General features: G+C 54.9%; 1 protein-coding gene across 1 annotated transcript in view; it reads left to right on the top strand.

Annotated features, from left to right (window-relative positions):
- Window positions 1-17,743, top strand: part of CACNA2D4 (calcium voltage-gated channel auxiliary subunit alpha2delta 4) — a gene marked incomplete at its 5' end in the record, with an annotated part of 135,071 nt that overhangs the window by 110,888 nt on the left and 6,440 nt on the right. The window contains 7 exons of the mRNA XM_081058997.1: window positions 5,948-6,009; window positions 7,173-7,217; window positions 7,458-7,520; window positions 16,017-16,087; window positions 16,470-16,545; window positions 17,100-17,152; window positions 17,445-17,500. Coding sequence (XP_080915123.1) covers window positions 5,948-6,009; window positions 7,173-7,217; window positions 7,458-7,520; window positions 16,017-16,087; window positions 16,470-16,545; window positions 17,100-17,152; window positions 17,445-17,500 — 426 coding nt within the window. The remainder of the gene's footprint in view (window positions 1-5,947; window positions 6,010-7,172; window positions 7,218-7,457; window positions 7,521-16,016; window positions 16,088-16,469; window positions 16,546-17,099; window positions 17,153-17,444; window positions 17,501-17,743) is intronic.

Raw genomic sequence — 17,743 nt, 5'->3', positions numbered from 1 at the left:
TCTCCGGGCTCCTATCTAGATGGGCTAGGCATACAAGGGTAAGACTGGTATCCAAGAACTCAGAGACCTCTTTACTAACCAATCAGGACAAGACGTTGCAGACACTGATATTCCAAGAGATGGCTAGTGTTTGATCCACAGGCAAAGAAAACTAATCCAGAGGAGGAGCCCAGCCTGGGCACCGACCCCTCAATGACCCTTCCTTGCAGTTCCTAAAACTGGCCGGACAACCTGATGGCAGATACTATAGCCTGGTGGCAATCTGTCAGGCGTATCCCAGTGTCCCTCTTCCGTTTTGCCTGCTCTCCTGGGGGATTCACCATGAGGACTGAGGGTGCAGGCTGAGAAACCCACTTGACCGGACAGCCCTGACAGGAAGCTCCTGCACTCTTCTTTCCATCAGCCCTGCTGGGCGACACGGCACTGGAGGGCTCGCGATGCTGGCCCAGGAAGAGAGAGCATCTTTTACCTCCTGCAAGTCTGGCCTCTCACCTACACAGGTGTCACATGCACTCTGCTCTTCAAGCTAAATGCTCCCACCTACCCCTACACACACTTCCTACTGCCCAGCCCCTGAAAGCGTGTCCTTCCCTGAGACTGGAATGCTCTCCTGCAAAACTCAACCAGAATGTCACCTCTGTGAAGTTTGCCTGGTTAGTCTGTGGACTTGACCTTCTCCTTCTGTGATCTATGGCCTTTCTTTGGGCCAACCTGTGCTTATCACAGAAAATGTACAGCAGCTTTCTGTGGTTGGTTTGCCTGCCCTCCTACAATGCAAGCATTTCTAGAAGAGGGCCTCTGCCTCACCCAGCCCAATGCTGAGAGGAATGGGAAGGAAGAAAGGGCCCAGGTCTATGCAACAAGAGACTCAGAGTCTAAACTCTGCTGCTTATTAACTAGCTGATAGCTAGTTAATTAACTGACATCCCTGGGCCTCAGTTTCCTGCCTGTAAAATGGGGAGGTAGAGTGATTGACATCTCTGGTCTCTTTCCTTCCACAAAGGCGCTCTTCGATCCAAGTGCTCACAGAGTGCCTGCAGACTCCCCAGCTGTTATGAGGAAAGGTGACCCCTCCTCACCCGCTGGGCTTTCGGGCACAGACGAAAGATGGGCCAAGTAGCTATGAGAGCCAGGGGCAAAGACGGAGTTTCTGACTCCTGGGAGCATGGCCCCTGACAGGGATCATTTCTCTGTGTATGCACAGGTGCACACGAGTGTGCATGTGCTCAGCTGTTTTGTTTTGCTGCCTGTGACAACAAAGCAACACCAAGGTGACAGCCAGGACTCAGAGCAGAGGTTCATCTTGATAAACAGTCTGCCGCCTATGGTCTCATTGAGGCTCTTTGTTGGGTTGTCTGCCAGCCAAGGAGATCTTAAAGAAAAGCTGCTTTGGAGGAAGGCACAGATAGTTGTGGAGAAGCGAGCGAGAGAACGGGGTGAGAACCCAGGCTCGGGCCAGGGTAAGGGGGTCTGATTTCTCCATATCGGGTTGTGCAGGTCCCTGGGGACCCAGGTCTGGGTCTAAAACAAAGACCCACGTGCACAGGCATGAGGAGGTGTCTCTTAATAACCCAGGGGGTGTGGGGGAAGCCCCACGTTCCCTGGGCCCCTTTGCTACTCCGATATCTCTCTTCAGCACGAGTTCTGAGCCTGCCTGAGAACAGGCCGTATCATCTCCTGCATACAGTGTGCTTATTAGGAGGTGCAATGGAGCCCAGGGGAGGCTCCACGGAGGCTCTGACAATAGCCAACCACCCGAGGAAGCAAGTGCCTGGAACAGCAATCTGAGCTGTGGACAGTTCTCCCAGGAGAGAAGGTTGGGCTTTCTCGGGGTCTGGGATGGAAAAGCACCTTTCGGGGTGTGAGTCAGGAGCTGAACAGAAGGGTTTGAAAAGATTAAAGCCAAGGGGTGCAAGCCTTCAGGTTTGTGCTTGAAGATATTCCCATGCTGCTCACCACCCTCCCCACTGCACACCAACCAGCATCTAACAGTGCTTACCATGAGCAAGCTCTCTGTGTCTCACCTCAATTCCCTGCTTCTTGGTGGGGCTCTTCCTAGGTTTTCAAGGGAAGCAGAGCACAGCTAAGTCTCCAGGATCTCAAGTCCAGCATCCATAAGAGGGTAGGGCTGCATACGAGAGGAAGGAAGCCAGCAAGGTCTTGAACACTTGACTCAAGGGACAGAGGGGTCTTGTGGAATTTGCTTCCCGGTCAAGTGGCTGACTCAGTAATTCACAAGTATTTCTTTATTTAGCTCAAAACATATTTATTGCACCCCACTATGTGCTACGTATTATTCTAGATGCTAGGGAATCAGAACTCAACTGCCTGGCCTGCTATTAGCCCCCATTCGAATGGGGTGAGACAATCAATGGAAATAAAATAAATAAACTATGTTGCTTAGAAAATAAACAGAGTGATAAGCTAGAGAATGAGTCTGGGCAGGTCAGGAATGGCCTCTCTGAGAGATGTTGTTTGGGCTGAGAGCTGATGACAAGAGGAGCCAGCCTGTAAAGTTCCAGGGAGAGAGCATTCCAGGAAGGGACAACAGCTGCTGCAAATGCCCCAGAGTGGGAGTGAGCTCAGCATGTGTGAGGGAGAAGATCATTCCTGTTGAAATCGGACATCTGCAGGGCCAGTCCTTAGGGTCTTGTAGGCAATATTACAAAGAAGTTTAGATTTTGTTCAAAGAGCTGTGGGAAGGCATTAGAATGTTTTCAGCAAGGGAGTGACATGATTTGATCTTCAGAAAGACCACTCTTATGGCTGTGTGGAGAATGGGTCATGGAGGGCAGGGAGACCGCTTAGTAGTCTATTAAATTAATCCAAGTGAGAGAGATGATGGTTTGGCCCAGGGTGGTAGCTAGCTGGAAGGGGGAGAAAAATAGACAGATGTATGAAGTTTTGGAATAAGGTCTACAGAACTTGGATGAGGTGGGGGAAATGATAACTAGGCAGAGAACCATCCCCCAAATGGGGAAACCTCAAGGAGGGTCAGCTTTTAGAAGGAAAAGCCAGAGTTAGGTATTGAACTTGTGACGTTTGAAATGCCTATTGGTGACTCAAGTAGAGATCAGTAGGCGGTTGGAATGTCCTAAATTCTGCAAAGGATACTCAGATGGAAAGGACCCAGAGCCTGCTTGGAGGAGCTTATGGTCCAACTGTGAAAGGGAACCTGGTGGGGGAGAATCTGCTCTGTGCCCCACTCCTGCCATTTCCACTCAAGAGCCTCAAACACCTGTTTCCTTAGGGAAGAATTAACCGCATCCTCTCAAGACTCCCTTTGTTAGAATCATAGATTTTCTTCCAGCTCAGAAATGTCATGACTCTAGAAAACTTGGCGCTGAGCAATAGGTAGAGAAGCAGAGTCTCGCTCTAGGAATAGTCTGAGGGCTCTTTGACCCCAGCGGCCAAGGACAGGGGTAAATGAGATTTCCTGAATCCGAAAGATCTGATCATTCTAAGCTTTACTGTGACTCCTCTCTGACAATTTTTAGAAGGTTCCTCCTCTTTCACTCAGCCTTTTTCTACAGGTGAAAGAAATCTGCCTAAAATGAATATCAAAGGTATCTTAAAAGGAAGAATAAGGCGGAGTGAGTGAGGGGGCCCTGTAGCCTCTGACTGAGAGAAATGTGACAGGGATGAAGGGGCATGGGAGCCAGGGCTGAGCCCCCAGCGTCGCCTCACCTGCTGATCATACCCACTGTGTTTGTGGCGAACCAAGAAGTGGGTCTATCTGTCTCCTTCCCTCCCACGCCTTTCAGCCACCTGGTCCTCGAAGCAACAAAGAAGCCCCCATAGAACCCAACTGTTCCCACAGCACAGGACCTGCTCAGGAAGGCCCGCCAGAGTTCTAGCCACCGACTTGCCAAAGGGAGGGGCCTTGATATCTTCACCTGTAAATTCAGAATTGCTCAAAAATTGTGTTATCCAATATGGGGGCGACCAGCCACATGTAGCTATTTAAATTTAAATTAATTAAAACTCAATTAAAAATGTTCAGGGCAGGTCTTCAGTCACAGTAGCCACATTTCAAATGCTTAATAGCCACATGTGACTCGTGGCTGCTGTGTAGGCATCATCTCAGAAAGTCCAATCAGACAGTGGGGTTCACAACAGTGGTTCCCGAAAGACTGTCCTTGGACCGGCAGCACCAGCATCCCCCGGGAGCACTTCTCAGGCCCCACCTCAGATCTACTGAATGCGAGACTCTGGGGTGAGGTCTTAACAAACCTTCCAGGTGATTCGGATGCATGCCAAAGTTTGAAAATCAAGGCTCTAGTCCAACCCAGGGCTGGAACTCTGGCCCCTTAACCTTTCTCTGCACTCTCTCTTCTCTCTTCTCTCTTCTATCTCTCTTTCTCTCTCTCTCTGTCTCTCTGTCTCTCTCTGTCTCTCTTCTCTCTCTCTGTCTCTCTCTGTCTCTCTCTTTCTCTGTCTCTCTCTCTCTTTCTCTGTCTCTCTGTCTCTCTCTGTCTCTCTCTGTCTGTCTCTCTTCTCTTCTCTCTCTCTCTTTCTCTCTCTCTGTCTCTCTCTCTCTCTCTCTCTCTCTCTCTCTGTCTCTCTCTCTCTCTCTCTCTCTTTCTCATTCTCTGTCTCTCTCTCTCCATCACTTTTCTCCAGAATCATTTCATATTGAAAAAACAAAAGGATATATGTGTCTGTGCCATACTGGAACTCCAGTACGTTTTAGAAGGGCCAGCTGAGTCTCAGGAAGTCAGGATGACGGTGATGGAAAGTCTCTCCAATGAATGGCCATTGGGATCACTGTAGAATGTCTCATGAAAACTCCATAAGGGCTGGGAACCCAGATGCATTCCCATTTGACAGATGGGAGGAACTGAAGCCCCAAGTGGATGACTGCTTGCCTCTCAGCTCCTTCCTGACCACCAGGACTGAGTCAGGCCTAGACAATAGAGAGGTTACAAGCCTTAGAGACAGACCCAGTGAGGCCTCAGGCTGCATTTGGGGGCTAGGTGGCTTGGGCAAGTCTCTGTTTCCTCAGCTGTGACTTCTGAGTAATAATAGAACGGGTCTGCAGTGTGGATGAAAGAAGCTCATGGATGTAAAGGTTGCTGGTACTCAACATGTTTTCACTGTTATTATACCAGGCAGTAGGAAGTCGGCCTAGTTTGTTTATTCTTTTGCTTTTCAGTATAAGCTGCCTTTCTTTCTTTTCTTTGACCCCAAATTTCTCTTAGGATGTGAGCACCGGCTTCCATCCTCTACCCTTCTTTGGGAACCAGAGATATGGGTGACCCCTGTAAGTGGCGTCATTAAAAGAGTGGCTTTTACAGGCTGGTAGAGATTCTAGCTTTCTGGAACCTACCTGCACATCTGGGTAAATGGTAATTCTGATTAGGACCCTCAGCAAAGTGGGGCGGTTCTGAGTAGAAATTGGGTACAAGAGAGGTTGTTACATCAGGCTGGACATCTAGGCAGTCTCAGGAGTTACCCAACCCACAGTGGCTGTGAATTCCAGTCCCACCACTTCTGGTCATGTGACCTTGAACAAATGGCTGGATCTCTCTGCCTCTACTCTTCCATGTGTGAGAAAGAGGAGCATGATCTGCCCAGTGCACCTGCCTCGAGCTCCCCGAGATTTGAGGATGAATGCGTCCTTCTTGTTCTCTAGAACTCAGGCCTCAACTTCCTTTGGGGTCATTTTCTGGTCTCGTCTGCTGTGGAGAGACAGAAGCCACCAGTCAGTTTTTTTTTTCTCCCGTACCCCACGCCCCAGGAACCTCATTTCGCTCGCTACCATCTGACTCAGCTCTCCCCATCCCTTTCTGCCCGGGTGCTATCTCTCCTCTCAGTGCCTGCCGATGCACCTCCTCTCTTTAACTCGAATCTATTTTTTCTCTCACTTTCTCTTCCCTCCCACCTACCACTCCCCTCCCCCAAGACACACTCATGGCTTACCCTCCTTCTTCCTGCTTCCTTGCAGCGGTGGGCATCCAAATGAGGCTGGAGTCACTACAGCGAACGTTCTGGGCGGCCACACAGCAGGTAGGTGTGATGGTGGCAGGGCCAGGGCAGGGCAGGAGACCCCGGCATCTCCATGGTGAGGAGGGGCTGGTCCTTTCAGACCCACTCCCTCAAGCTCTCCCTTCTGGCCCCCTCCTGGGCCCTCTGTCAGCTCTCCGCCTTTCTCAGCTCCTGTGTCTCTGTCAGCGACCCATCTCTGGTCCCAGCCTTTCCCACCCAGTGCTCTCTCAAGTTAAACCCCAGACAAAGGACAGGACACAGGGTCCCCTTTGGGACTGGCCTGCCTTTCACCACATCTCTAATACTCCAAAGCCCCCTCATGGCTGCTCCCCTCAGTCCCGCCAGCCAAGACCCAAGCCGTCCATGGTCTTCCCACTAGGCGCTGAGCTTACCATAGCTCTTGCCATTCCACCTCTTCCTTTCCTGCCTCTACTCTCCAGAGCCTTCAGACTCAAGCTCTTTCGAGCTTCCTAGGGCTCCTCATTGTACCCCCATAAGCTCCTCCGGCCCTGAATCTGCCCCATGGCACCGAGCCTCCTGTGTTCCATGGCCCCCTTTCACTTTGAACAAGTTTAGGGAGCCAGACAATAAAGATGGAAGAGATTGGAGCGGGGAGGACCTCCAGCCCAGTAGTCTGGAGTCAGTCACCACATCCTGCCTGGTGATAAACAGTAAAAAGCCCCCCATGAAGCCCAGAAATGCAGCTGACCTCCTCCCCTCACCCCCAGCTGCAGGGGCTGTGGCTCCCTCAGAGGAGCTGACCCTGTGTGCTTTGGCTGCTGCCAGCCGGCAAGGGTCCTGCTCCAGTGCCCGGACCTACTAACGCACCGCACAGCCACACCCACAGCCACACCCACAGACACACCCACAGACACACACACACACACACACATCCAATACATATGTGCGCACACCCACACATACACCATACGTACGCTCATCACACACCACACATGCCCTGCACATATACATACACACCACATATACCATACACAGGCAGACACACATATAAACATATATGCCATAGTACACATGTGCACACAACACAAGTTTGCCATAGACACACACTCACCAGTCCCCATACACCACACAAATGTACCACACACGTAGCACTAGACGCGCTCACACACCTACCATATGCACACACGGCACACGCAATCTACAATATCTCCTCTTCCTTCCAGTGCAGTGCTGTGGATGAACCGTGCCCAAAGAGCTGCCAGGACAGTGTAAGTTCTTCCCCCGTGTGAAGAGGGTAGAAGTGGGACATATGGGCCCCTCAACCCACAGCCTCTTGATGGGCCAGCTCCCCTCCTTCCCAAATGCCCTCCTTCCGTGCAGGGCTGGGCTCTGCAGAGGGAACCTTCTCGCTAGACATGGAGGCCTGCCTTCCCAAATGTCAGGATGGGCCCGGGACCCAGGGGTCAGGGGAGGGCCTGGCCTCACCTCCCTTCTGGATTTCTCCCCAGGACCTGGACTGCTTCGTCATCGACCACAACGGGTTCATCCTGATCTCGGAGAGATCCCAGGAGGTAAGGCACTGCAAGTAGAGTGAGGTGGAGACAAGTCACCCAGCAGCCAGGTCATCAAAGAAAGGGTTCATAGCCCCAGGAAGGAATCCTGGTTTAGAGCCAAGTGGAGTGAAAGGTCCGAAGAAAATGAGGTCTCCTTTTGAAACCAAAGTCAACATAGCAAGATTACAAAATTCATGCACTTTTCAACTGAGATATTACTTCTTTATTTGTCTGTAACTAATCTGGCCTTCTCTAGTGGTTGATAGGGAAATAGTGCACACAACGAGGAGGGGCTCAGGTAGCTGCCTCTCAGAGCCCCACGTTTTATGTGCTGTGGCTGTGTCACTGACGGCGTGGCCTTAGAGGGGTCCCCTCAGAATCCTGAGCACTCTCCCACTGCTCCCTCCCCTCTGTCACGTTCCCCTGCCCCTCTGTCCACGCAGGCTGCTATAACAGAAAATTACAGGCTGGTTGGCTTATAAACAACAGAAACGTATTGCTCACAATTTTGGAGGTCAGAAATCTGACATAATTGAGTGAGGGCCATTGTCCGGGCCGCTGATTTCTCCTTGTACCCTCACGTGGTAAAAGGGACAAAGAAGCTCTCTGGGGTCTTTTTCACTAACCCCATTCCTGACGGTTCTGCCCTCCTGGCCTAATCACCTCCCTCAGGCCCCACCCTTGACCATCACCTGAGGGGTTATGTTCAACATGGGAACTGGGGAGGGGGTGCCCATTCAGACCACAGCACCCTTCCCTCCTACCTTCTTGGGGCCCAGAAGGGCCAGGCCTTCCCACTTTGTGCTCTCTTCCTGTCTGGACCTCTCTTGTGGAAAATTCTATTCTAACCCAGTGAGCCTGACCCTCTGTTTGCTAAAGGGGAAATCAAGGAATGGAGGCACTCCATCTCAGCTGTAGCCCTGCTTGGGTATCTAATCAGTCATGTGGATGTCTCCCTGGATCCCACGTGTGCTCAGAAAGGCAAAAGAGAAGGTACAACTATAATTTTGCATTTGCTGAGCCCCAAACTGGGCCCCCAAATTAATTCTTTATTTAGCCAGAAGTCAATCTAAAAAAGAAGCCTGTTCAAGCCTGAACCAAACCTGAATATCTTCACGTGAAGTATTTCCTTAAAATAAGCCAGAAGCATCGAAGTGGCCTCCAAGCTGAACCTCAGTCAAAGGGATATAGTATTTGGTCCAGTATGAGCTTTGCCACGAATTAGATATGTGATTTGGTTAAGCAGCTTCCATTATCTGTGCCTCAGTTTCCTCCTCTCTAAAATAAGACGGCTGCACTACATGATTTCTAAGGTCACGTCTAGTCCCTGGAGTCTCAGCGCGTGGGATGTCAGCAGAGCTGGGGGAAATGGGCTGGGTTTGCCGAGGTTGTAGCCACGACTGTCTCCATCCTCTGGCCTCACAGGAGCCGGCCTCAGGGTCCAAAGAAGTCATCAAACATGGCAGGAACCAGGGCGTAGGAAGGAGATGTGGGAAAGAGGGTAAATGAGGAAGGGGCACCAACGGGTCATGGCATCTGACTCTTGGAGGACAGTTTCTCAATGACCCGCTTCTGTGGAACTTGCCTGAGCAGCAGAAGTGAAGAGGAAGATGGTGTCACCCACTTTCCTCTCTAGTAGGGCTTGGGCATAGCTGGCCATCGGGACATCTCTTGCAGGACTTGAATCATTCATATGGTTCCCTGGGTGCCTCTGCTTTTCTTCCTTGTCTCTTTCATGCCCCTTTTTGGCTGTGTCACCCTTTCTGGGATAGAGCGCCAGTCCATTTAGTATTTCTCAATCACCCTGGGAGAAAATGGGTGATGACAGAAGTTGAAACCAGTGGTTGGAAAGAGGCTTTGGGTTGATCCGATGCTCTCAATCATTCATGCGCTGACTCCTGCTGCCCTGGGGAACTGAGACTGGCAGTGTCTCCAGGTCCCTGTGGTGTTGGCTTTCAAGGGCCCGAGTTTCAGAGCGAGTGTGGAATGCAGGCCGGGCACTTGGGGAGGAGAGCGGTCAGATGCAGGGAGAGGACAGCCAAGCCGGAGAGACTGCTTTGGAGCAGGCGCACACAGCTGCTGACAGGTCAGAGAGCGTGTGCAGGCCTTCCGGGCCAGACCAGCTCTGACACGACAGCTCAGCTCTGCGGTTGTAGCATGGAAGCAGCTGAGTGTGGCTCTGTTCCAACAGAACTTAATTATGGATACTGAGATTTGAATTCCACATAATTTTCATGTGTCATGAAATATTATCAATCTGTTTATTTTTTTCCAACCATTTGCAAATAGAAACACATTATTAGCTCAAGCGCCCGATCTGGCCCCCTGGCCTTCATTTGCTGACGCCTGCTTGAGAGGCCTCAGGAGAAACTTGCATGGAGTGGGGCCCAGGGACAGGCACCTCAAGGGGCCCGTTGCGTAATTCACCGTGGTCCTGGTGTCCACTTGCTCACATACCTTCACAAATCATGACATCATGGGTACAACTCTGGATCAGAGGGGCTAGCAAACAGTTTTTCAGAGACATATTTTATAAAGTATGTGTTTACTTAGCTTATCTATCCCTGTTTTCTCAACTATCATATTATCTTTGTATAGTTTTTAAAATCCTTTGTAAAATGAAGAGGGTAGAAGTAATGTGAAGTCTAATCTCCATTAGCAGGGTTGTGACCTTGTAGAAGCTCCTCCGGGCACCAAACACCCACTGTGCTTGGTCACCCTCGTCTCTGACACAGCTCATTGCTTTCCCTGCCTCCCTCCCCCCCTGTGAGGCCCCAGGAAGGGCTGGGCGGCTTCCCCTGATCATCTCTGGTGATGTATTTGTCTCATTTTATACCAGAGGAAAACTGAGGCTCTTTAACCCCAAAATTCACAGCTACAGAAAAGCCAGTCTTACAAGAGAAGACCAGTGATATGAGGGGAAAGGAATTTCTGAAAAAAAAAAAAAAAAGCTTTGTGGTGACAGAAGCCAAGCTGGGAGAGCATGAGTTCTGATGGAAATTAAGAATTTGTTGGGCAAGGTGGGTGACCCCAGGGAGAGTGGCTTTCTCTGGAGGGTGTGGCAGGCTGCAAGTCAAGGTCACCTGGGTAGTCAGACTCCTTCCTGCCCAAGCGCCTACCCCAGGTCACTCTATTCCTGCGCGGGGCAGAGCTCCTTCACCGTGCTGTGCTGATCTGAGTCTTATAGAATGAGGACCCATGCCTCTAGGACCCTGAAAACCAAGGCCCAGTATTCCAGACCCCAGGGTTCAGCTCCAAGGCTAGTGTCAGGGCTCTGGCAGTGGCAATATCTTGACAGGGCTCCTCTTTCCTCACTCTGGACAGCTCTGACCCTGTGGCCTGAGTATGATGGACCACATGTCTGGGTATGAGAAGGCACTAGAAGAGTAATACCCAGGCCAGAGACCAGCGCTATACACAGCACCTGGCAGGTGTCCTGGCCAGGCTGTCTATCCATCCATTTTTGCTTTTTTTTTTTTTAACTTATTCATTCAGTAGCTATGTAACAGTTATCTATTGCTGCATAACAAATTACTCCCAAAATGTAATGGCTTAAAACCACAAGACTTACTATCTCCCAGTTCCTGGGGATAAGGAATCCGGGTAAGGCTGAGCTGGGTAAGTCTGGCTCAGGGACTGCAATTAAGTTGTCAGCCAAGGCTGCTCCACTCAAGTCATTTCAAGGCTTGACTAGAGGAGGCTGAGCTCCAACGCTCACTCCTGGCTGCTGGCAGGATTCAGGTGCCAGGTGGGCCTCTCCAGAGGGCAGCTGTCAACATGGCAGCTGGCATCATCGCAGCGAGCAAGCCAAGACGAGCAGAGAGAGGAGGGCAGGACAGAAGTCACAGTCTTGGGAACCTCATCTCAGGAGTGACATCTGGTCACTTTTACCACGTTCCATTGTCTAGAAGAAAGTTACTAGGTCAACCCTACACTCAGGGGGATGGGCTTACACAAGGGCACGACTGTCAAGAGTCTGGGCCCACTGGGGATCATCTCAGAATCGTACTACCCCACGCTCCTACCCACCCACCCAAACCTGCCCTACCCTAAACACAGCCAAGTGCCCCCAAGGGCCACATGACCTGGCCCTCTCCCCAGCTCACGCCTTCCCCCAATTCCCTTTTATGCCTAGGCTTCAAGGGGCCTGGCACCCTCCTGGTTCTGGTGGTGTTCCAGGCCTACGGTTAGACGCGTGGCCCCACTGAGCCTCTCTGCCAGCTCCGGGCTCATTCTTATCATAAAGAGCTACAAATGACAGGATTACAGCCCCTCTGTTTGGGGCCTAGAAAAAGGGCAGACATCTGGGGCAAGGAAAGTGACAACAGCTCTGTAGATCTTTGTAATGTCTCCAGTGGATCTGTCACCTTGGATTTGGGGACTCTGAGTCCTGTCATTTGCCTGTGAATAGCACCCACACACTGGAGCTTCAAATGAACCTCACAGGGGCAGCGGAGCTACAAAATCAGGCACCCCAGTGTGGTGGCTCTCCCTAAGTGCCTGAATTGCTCAGAAAGCACAGCACCTCCTGCCTCACCAGGGCGGGCAGGGTCCTCAGCCCAGGCGACACTGCTGCCCTCACAGGGCTTCTGACGTACCTGTCCTGGGCCCCGGTCCTGTTTGCCTTGGCTCCCCTTCTCCTTCCCGGTCTGTCTAAGCCCTTTGTCCTCCGTGCCCACATGGGGTGACAGGCCGTGTTCACACCACTGCCACGTGTGGCGGGTGCAGGAGGAGCCTCGGCCCCCTCGGCCCCCAGCCCTGGTGCTCCCCCGAGCTTGCCCCCGCAGGCCCGCGCCCACTGCCTGCCCAGCACGCCCCTGGCCTCCCCCGCTCCGCCTTCCTGGGCCCAGGGCGTCTCGCTTGTGTAGCTCGGTGCCACCGAGATGGCTGATGGCGGCCGAGGCTCTCCGAGAGCACGGGGCGGGCACCCACTGCACCCTTTGCAGCCCCGCTGTGGGGCCAGAGGTGCTTGTCAAGGGAGCAGGCAGTTGGGGGCGGGGCACTTGGCGGTGCAGCGGGAAGGCTTGAAAGGACTGGAGCCCCGAGGGGCCGCGCAGTGGTCCCACCGTGGTCACGCGTTTAGTCCTCACAGCCTGGAGGGGACGAACTGCCCGGTGGTAGAGAAGAGGACACTGGGGCTGTCCCTAGCCGAGGAGGCCTCGCGACCTTCGCTCCGTTCGGCCCCCGCTCGTCCTCGGGTCCCCCTCCCCACGCGCGTGCCAACTCGCCCAAGCCCGCGCTACGCGTCGCTTCTGTGCTCTGGGCCGCAGCTGGCCCGCCGCTCCCCGCCCCGCGCTCCCGGGTGGCGCCCGCGGGACCTCGCCCACCCGCCTCCGTGCAGACCGCAGCCCTGCGCTCCAGCCCGGGCACCGCAGCCCGCACCGCCCGCGACAGCGGCGCTCGGCCCGCGGGGTGAGGGGGCCTGCGGGGGAGCGCGCCGGCCCGGCCGGAGGAAGCTGCCTCTCCCCGCCCCCTCCCCCCCCCGGCCCCCGCCCCCCCCGCCCCCCGCCTTCCCCGCCGGCCCCCCGCCCCCCCCGTCCCCCCGCCGCCCCCCGCCCCCCCGCCCCCCCCCGCCGCGGTGCCCCGCGCCCCCCACGGCCGCCCCCCCGCCCCCCCCCGCCGCCCGCCGCCCCCCCGCCCCCCCCCGCCTCCCCCCGCCGCGGTGCCCCGCGCCCCCCACGGCCGCCCCCCCCCGCCCCCCGCCGCCCCCCCCCGCCTCCCCCCGCCGCGGTGCCCCCCCGCCCCCCCCGCCCCCCGCCTCCCCCCCCCGCCGCACCCCCCCCCCGCCTCCCCCCGCCGCGGTGCCCCGCGCCCCCCCCCCGGCCTCCTCCCCCCGCCCCCCGCCTCCCCCCCGCCCCCCGCCTCCCCCCCCCCGCCTCCCCCCCGCCCCCCGCCTCCCCCCCCCCCGCCTCCCCCCCCGCCCCCCGCCGCCCCCCCCGCCTCCCCCCGCCGCGGTGCCCCCCCGCCCCCCCCGCCTCCCCCCGCCGCGGTGCCCCGCGCCCCCCCCCCCCCCCCCCGCCTGCGGGGCCGGCATTCACAGGGCCAAGGTTGAGTGTTTGGACCTTGGCTCTGCAGGTTCAGGACATTTGACCAATTCACTTATTTGAGGCACTGATTCCCTCTCAGTTCAAATGACACTGTGTCAGCCAGGAACTGTGTTCTGCTGGGAGGAATGGATTCCCCACCACGGTGACTTAAACACACTAAAGGGCTTTTTTCTCTCACATACAGAATGGACGAAGGCAGCCCAGGCCTGGTGTGCTGTGGTGACCCAGTGTCCCCACAACACGGCTATAGGAGCTGCTGCCTTCTTGTCCCCTTTCCAGACCAGAAGAAGGGGGAGGGCGACAGACATAACCAAGGAGCACCCTGCAGAGTCATCTCCCTTTAAACCGAGTCCCGGAAGTCCCACCCTTATCTTTGCTCACATTTCATTGGCCAGCCCCAGCTGCAGGGGCGTCTGGGAAGTGTAGTCTTTTACTTGAGCATATTGCTACCATCAAGTCGGGATGGCCCCCTACAGAAGGGGAGGATGGATATATTCTCTGCCAGAGTGACATGTCCTAGAAATCCAGTCGTTTATTTACAGAAGAGGATACATTTTTTCCAGTGTCTAAGAGCTTGTCTTACTCTCAGGAACCCCCCTTTGTTAGAATCAAGTGTCTGCACAACAGGCTTTTGGGTGAATAAGTGTAGAGTTAGGGAGGAAAAGGAGACAGGGTGAGGGCAACTCGGGCCAGCCTCATCAGGAGCCTGATTCCAGCTCAGCACTTTCCCAGGGAGAATACTCACAGCATGCATTCACTCCCTTGCCTGCTGGCCGCGTTCCTTCAGTAAACACGCACTGATTGCTGTGAGCCAGGCACCGTGCGCTCCGTGGAGCAGGGAGGACTCCTGCCCGCGAGGACCCCGCTCCTGGGAATGCGGGACCACGCACAGTAACTGGGCAGCAAAGGGTGATCCCAGCTGAGGGATCCCTGCCACGGGAGGGCCTCGGTGGCTCAGGCTGCACCTTGAGGAACAGGCGGTCGGAGGCCCCTCACCTTCCTGCTGGCCCTCCTCTCCCTGGAATGCCCTCAGCTGCTCCCTGCTGTCCCCCTGCTGTCCCCCTGCTGTCCCCCTGCTGTCCCCTGCCCTCGCAAACAAGCCTCTCAGGCCCCCAGTCAGAACACATGGGCCCTCCAGGCACAGAGGGAGCAGAGCTCAGACAAGCCTGCAGATCCTGTCCTCTCACCGCTCATTTGCCTGCTGTGCGCTCTTGTCAGGAGCCCATCAGTTTCTGAGCAGGGAGGAAAGAGGCATGAATTGTGACTGGAAAGGTGAGAGTGCAGGGACTCGGAGGACGACAGCTCCTTGGAGTGAGGACTGAGGGAGGCTGGTCAGGCCGGGAGAAGAGCCACGGCCCTCACGGCTCCTGCTCACGCTGGCCGCCAGTACCCCACACGCACTGTGGGCCAGGTGCCTGGCACACGTTATCACCGATCCTTCTAACAACCTGCCCACGTCACACAGCAGGCTGTGGCAGACCCAGGATTTGAATAAAAACCCAGCACCTAGGTCCGAGCTCTTCCACTCTGCCATGGTGGGAGCAAGAGGCAGGGCAGGTGGGAGGCCCGTACAGCAGTGAGGCTGGCGGGCACAGCAGGGTGAGGGGGAGCCGACCCGGCCGCGTGGGCTTGGCACATGCCCTGCTACCATGTCAGGTGCCTAGCCAGGTTGGCTTACTGGGTAGTCAGGAGGGGCTGGGCGCTGGGACGAGTGGATTCCTGTTCTAGGAAACAAAGAAGAGAGTGACAAAATCCCAGCTGTTTGTGAGGACCATCTGGCAGCTGTGACTGGGGACAGGGAGAGCCCAGGTACGAGGGCGCAGTGCTCTGCGGACAGGACAAGGGCTTAGCTTAAGTCACCATCCACGGAGTCGGGATGGTGAGTGACAGATCCACAGGAAACACTGATTAACTGAAAAAGAGGGGTGCTGGTGGCAGGGATGCGGGAGGGAGGCGAGGGTGGGGAAATCAAACGCAGCTCCAGAGCTCTCCGACCTATTTATCCAGTGTAAGAGACAGAGAACACTTTTGAACATTTTGTGACCATTTCCCACAGAAAGAAATACATTTTACATCTGACCTAGCGCGCGCACGCATATATACAATCAACTTTCACAAAACTTTGCTTAACCTTACAGCAAGTGGTTCACACTGATTTGTTCAAAGGAATTTAAAAAAAAAAAGTGACTGCAGCCCCTAGATTGATTTTATAGCCAAATAATGGATTATAACTTAGTGTTTAAAAAGCACAGAGATGAGAATATGGCAGGGGACCAGGTTAAAGGGAGGAGAGAGGGTGGGATGGATCCCATTTTGATTATGTTGAAGGGCATTTGAAGGGAAGACCCAACTGGTCGCTGAAGTCTGGAGCTCAGAAATGAGCACTGGGCCAAGGTGGTAGGTTTAGATGTCTCCACCCTGCTCCCTCTCTCTTTCCTTCCCCCCCTTTGCTCCCCCCACCCCACAGACGGGAAGATTTCTGGGGGAAGTGGACGGCGCTCTTATGACCCAGCTTCTCAGCACCGGGGTGTTCAGCCAGTAAGTGGGGCCTGCTTCTCCCCAGTCCGAGTACACACAGAAAAGGCAGGATCTCATGCTAACCAGTCCAGACAGACCTCAGGATCTTGACTTCAAAAATCCATAGTGAGAGCCCCAAAGAGGCGCAAAAACAACACTTCTGAAGACAGGGACTTGACATGAGGTGCGGAGGGGCAAAAGGTCATGCGGGTCCTTAGAAGGAAAACCAAATTTGCTACTCGTTTTCTTTTGGCACATGCTGTCTTCTGATCTGCTCGTCCTAACTCACGCACAGTCAGGAACCCGGGTGAATGAAAACCCTGCGGCAGACACCCTGGGGCAGGGCAGCGGGTGGCGGGCGGGGGAAGGTCTGGACTCGCCATATGCTGTCTCTGGTTTTCAGAGTGACCATGTACGACTACCAGGCCATGTGCAAACCCCCAAGTCACCACCACAGTGCCGCCCGGCCCCTGGTCAGCGTGAGTGTCACCCCACATATCCCTTCCACCTTCCCTAAAATGAGGTCATCTGGTCCCGGGTCTCACCAGCCTCAAGCATCTGGCCCCACTCTTGACTCTGGCCAAAAGTCCTCTCCCACCTCTGCCTGCACCGGGAGCCCTGCATGCAGCCTGCTCCCACCCCAGCCCCGCAGGGCTGAGCCTTGGGGCTTCAGGGAATTATTCTGGCAGCTCATGAAATAAAGGCCCTCTGCAGAGAGTAGTAGACTGTAGCTCCTTTCTTGGCATCACCTCACCTCCCAGTGTGGTCACGCAGATCAGCAGGGATCCTAGAAACGTCACCAAGTGGCTCGGCAGGCTGAGGCTTTGCCTGGCCTTCCTGATGGAATGTCCAACCCAAGATGTCTGCACTGCAACATCAATTGCCCCGATATCTCAGCTTTCCAGGCTTCCCTTGCTGAGAAGGGGGGAGGGGGTGGCCGGAGGGGGCAGCTTAGGGTCGTGGTCTCTAATGGTGGTGCTGAGGGGAGCACCGTCCCCAGACCTGGGGTCAGCCTATGTCCCCTCTTTCCCAGCCCATCTCTGCCTTCCTGACTATGACCAGATGGCTGATGGATGAGCTCTTGCTGTGAGTGGGGGGCTGAGGCTGGGGGCTGGGGGACTTCACGCGGGTGTGGCTTCTGAAGGAGCCCTTTGAGCCAGGGTGTCTGAGGTCCCCACGACCCCAGGGGAGGAAGGCAAGGTCCCAGGGAGAACTGACCATGTGTGTTGGGCCCTCTCCTTCGTGCTGCTGCCGAGGGCACCTGTCTGCTCACCCAGGAGCCCTCAGGGGGAGAAAGGTACCCTAGAGAACAGGGCCTGGACCAGGGACCAGCTGGGGCTCCAAGGTGCAGGTCTCCGATTTCAGTTCTGTCTGACAGGTTCCTAATGGAGTGGAGTGCCTGGGGCTCCTGGCAAGCGGACAGCGGGGCCGCGGGTGAGCACATGCGACTGCTCGGCCCCGTGTGTTTGATACAAATGCCATTGCAGTCAGCTGGTGGGAAACCTGTCACCTCCGGGTGGGAGACAGAGGGGATGGGGACTCTGGAGAGTTCATTGTTCATGTCTCATCCTGCTTGGCCTTCTCTCATCACCTGCCTCGTACTCCTGGCTGCCCTCACCTTTGTGTGTGACATCATACCATCTCGGGACACCACTGCTCCATGTGACACCATTCATC

Source organism: Rhinolophus hipposideros (assembly GCF_964194185.1).
Source record: "Rhinolophus hipposideros genome assembly, chromosome: 9".
In the NCBI taxonomy this organism is placed as follows: domain Eukaryota; kingdom Metazoa; phylum Chordata; class Mammalia; order Chiroptera; family Rhinolophidae; genus Rhinolophus; species Rhinolophus hipposideros.
This window is presented reverse-complemented; position numbering and strand designations above follow the sequence as displayed.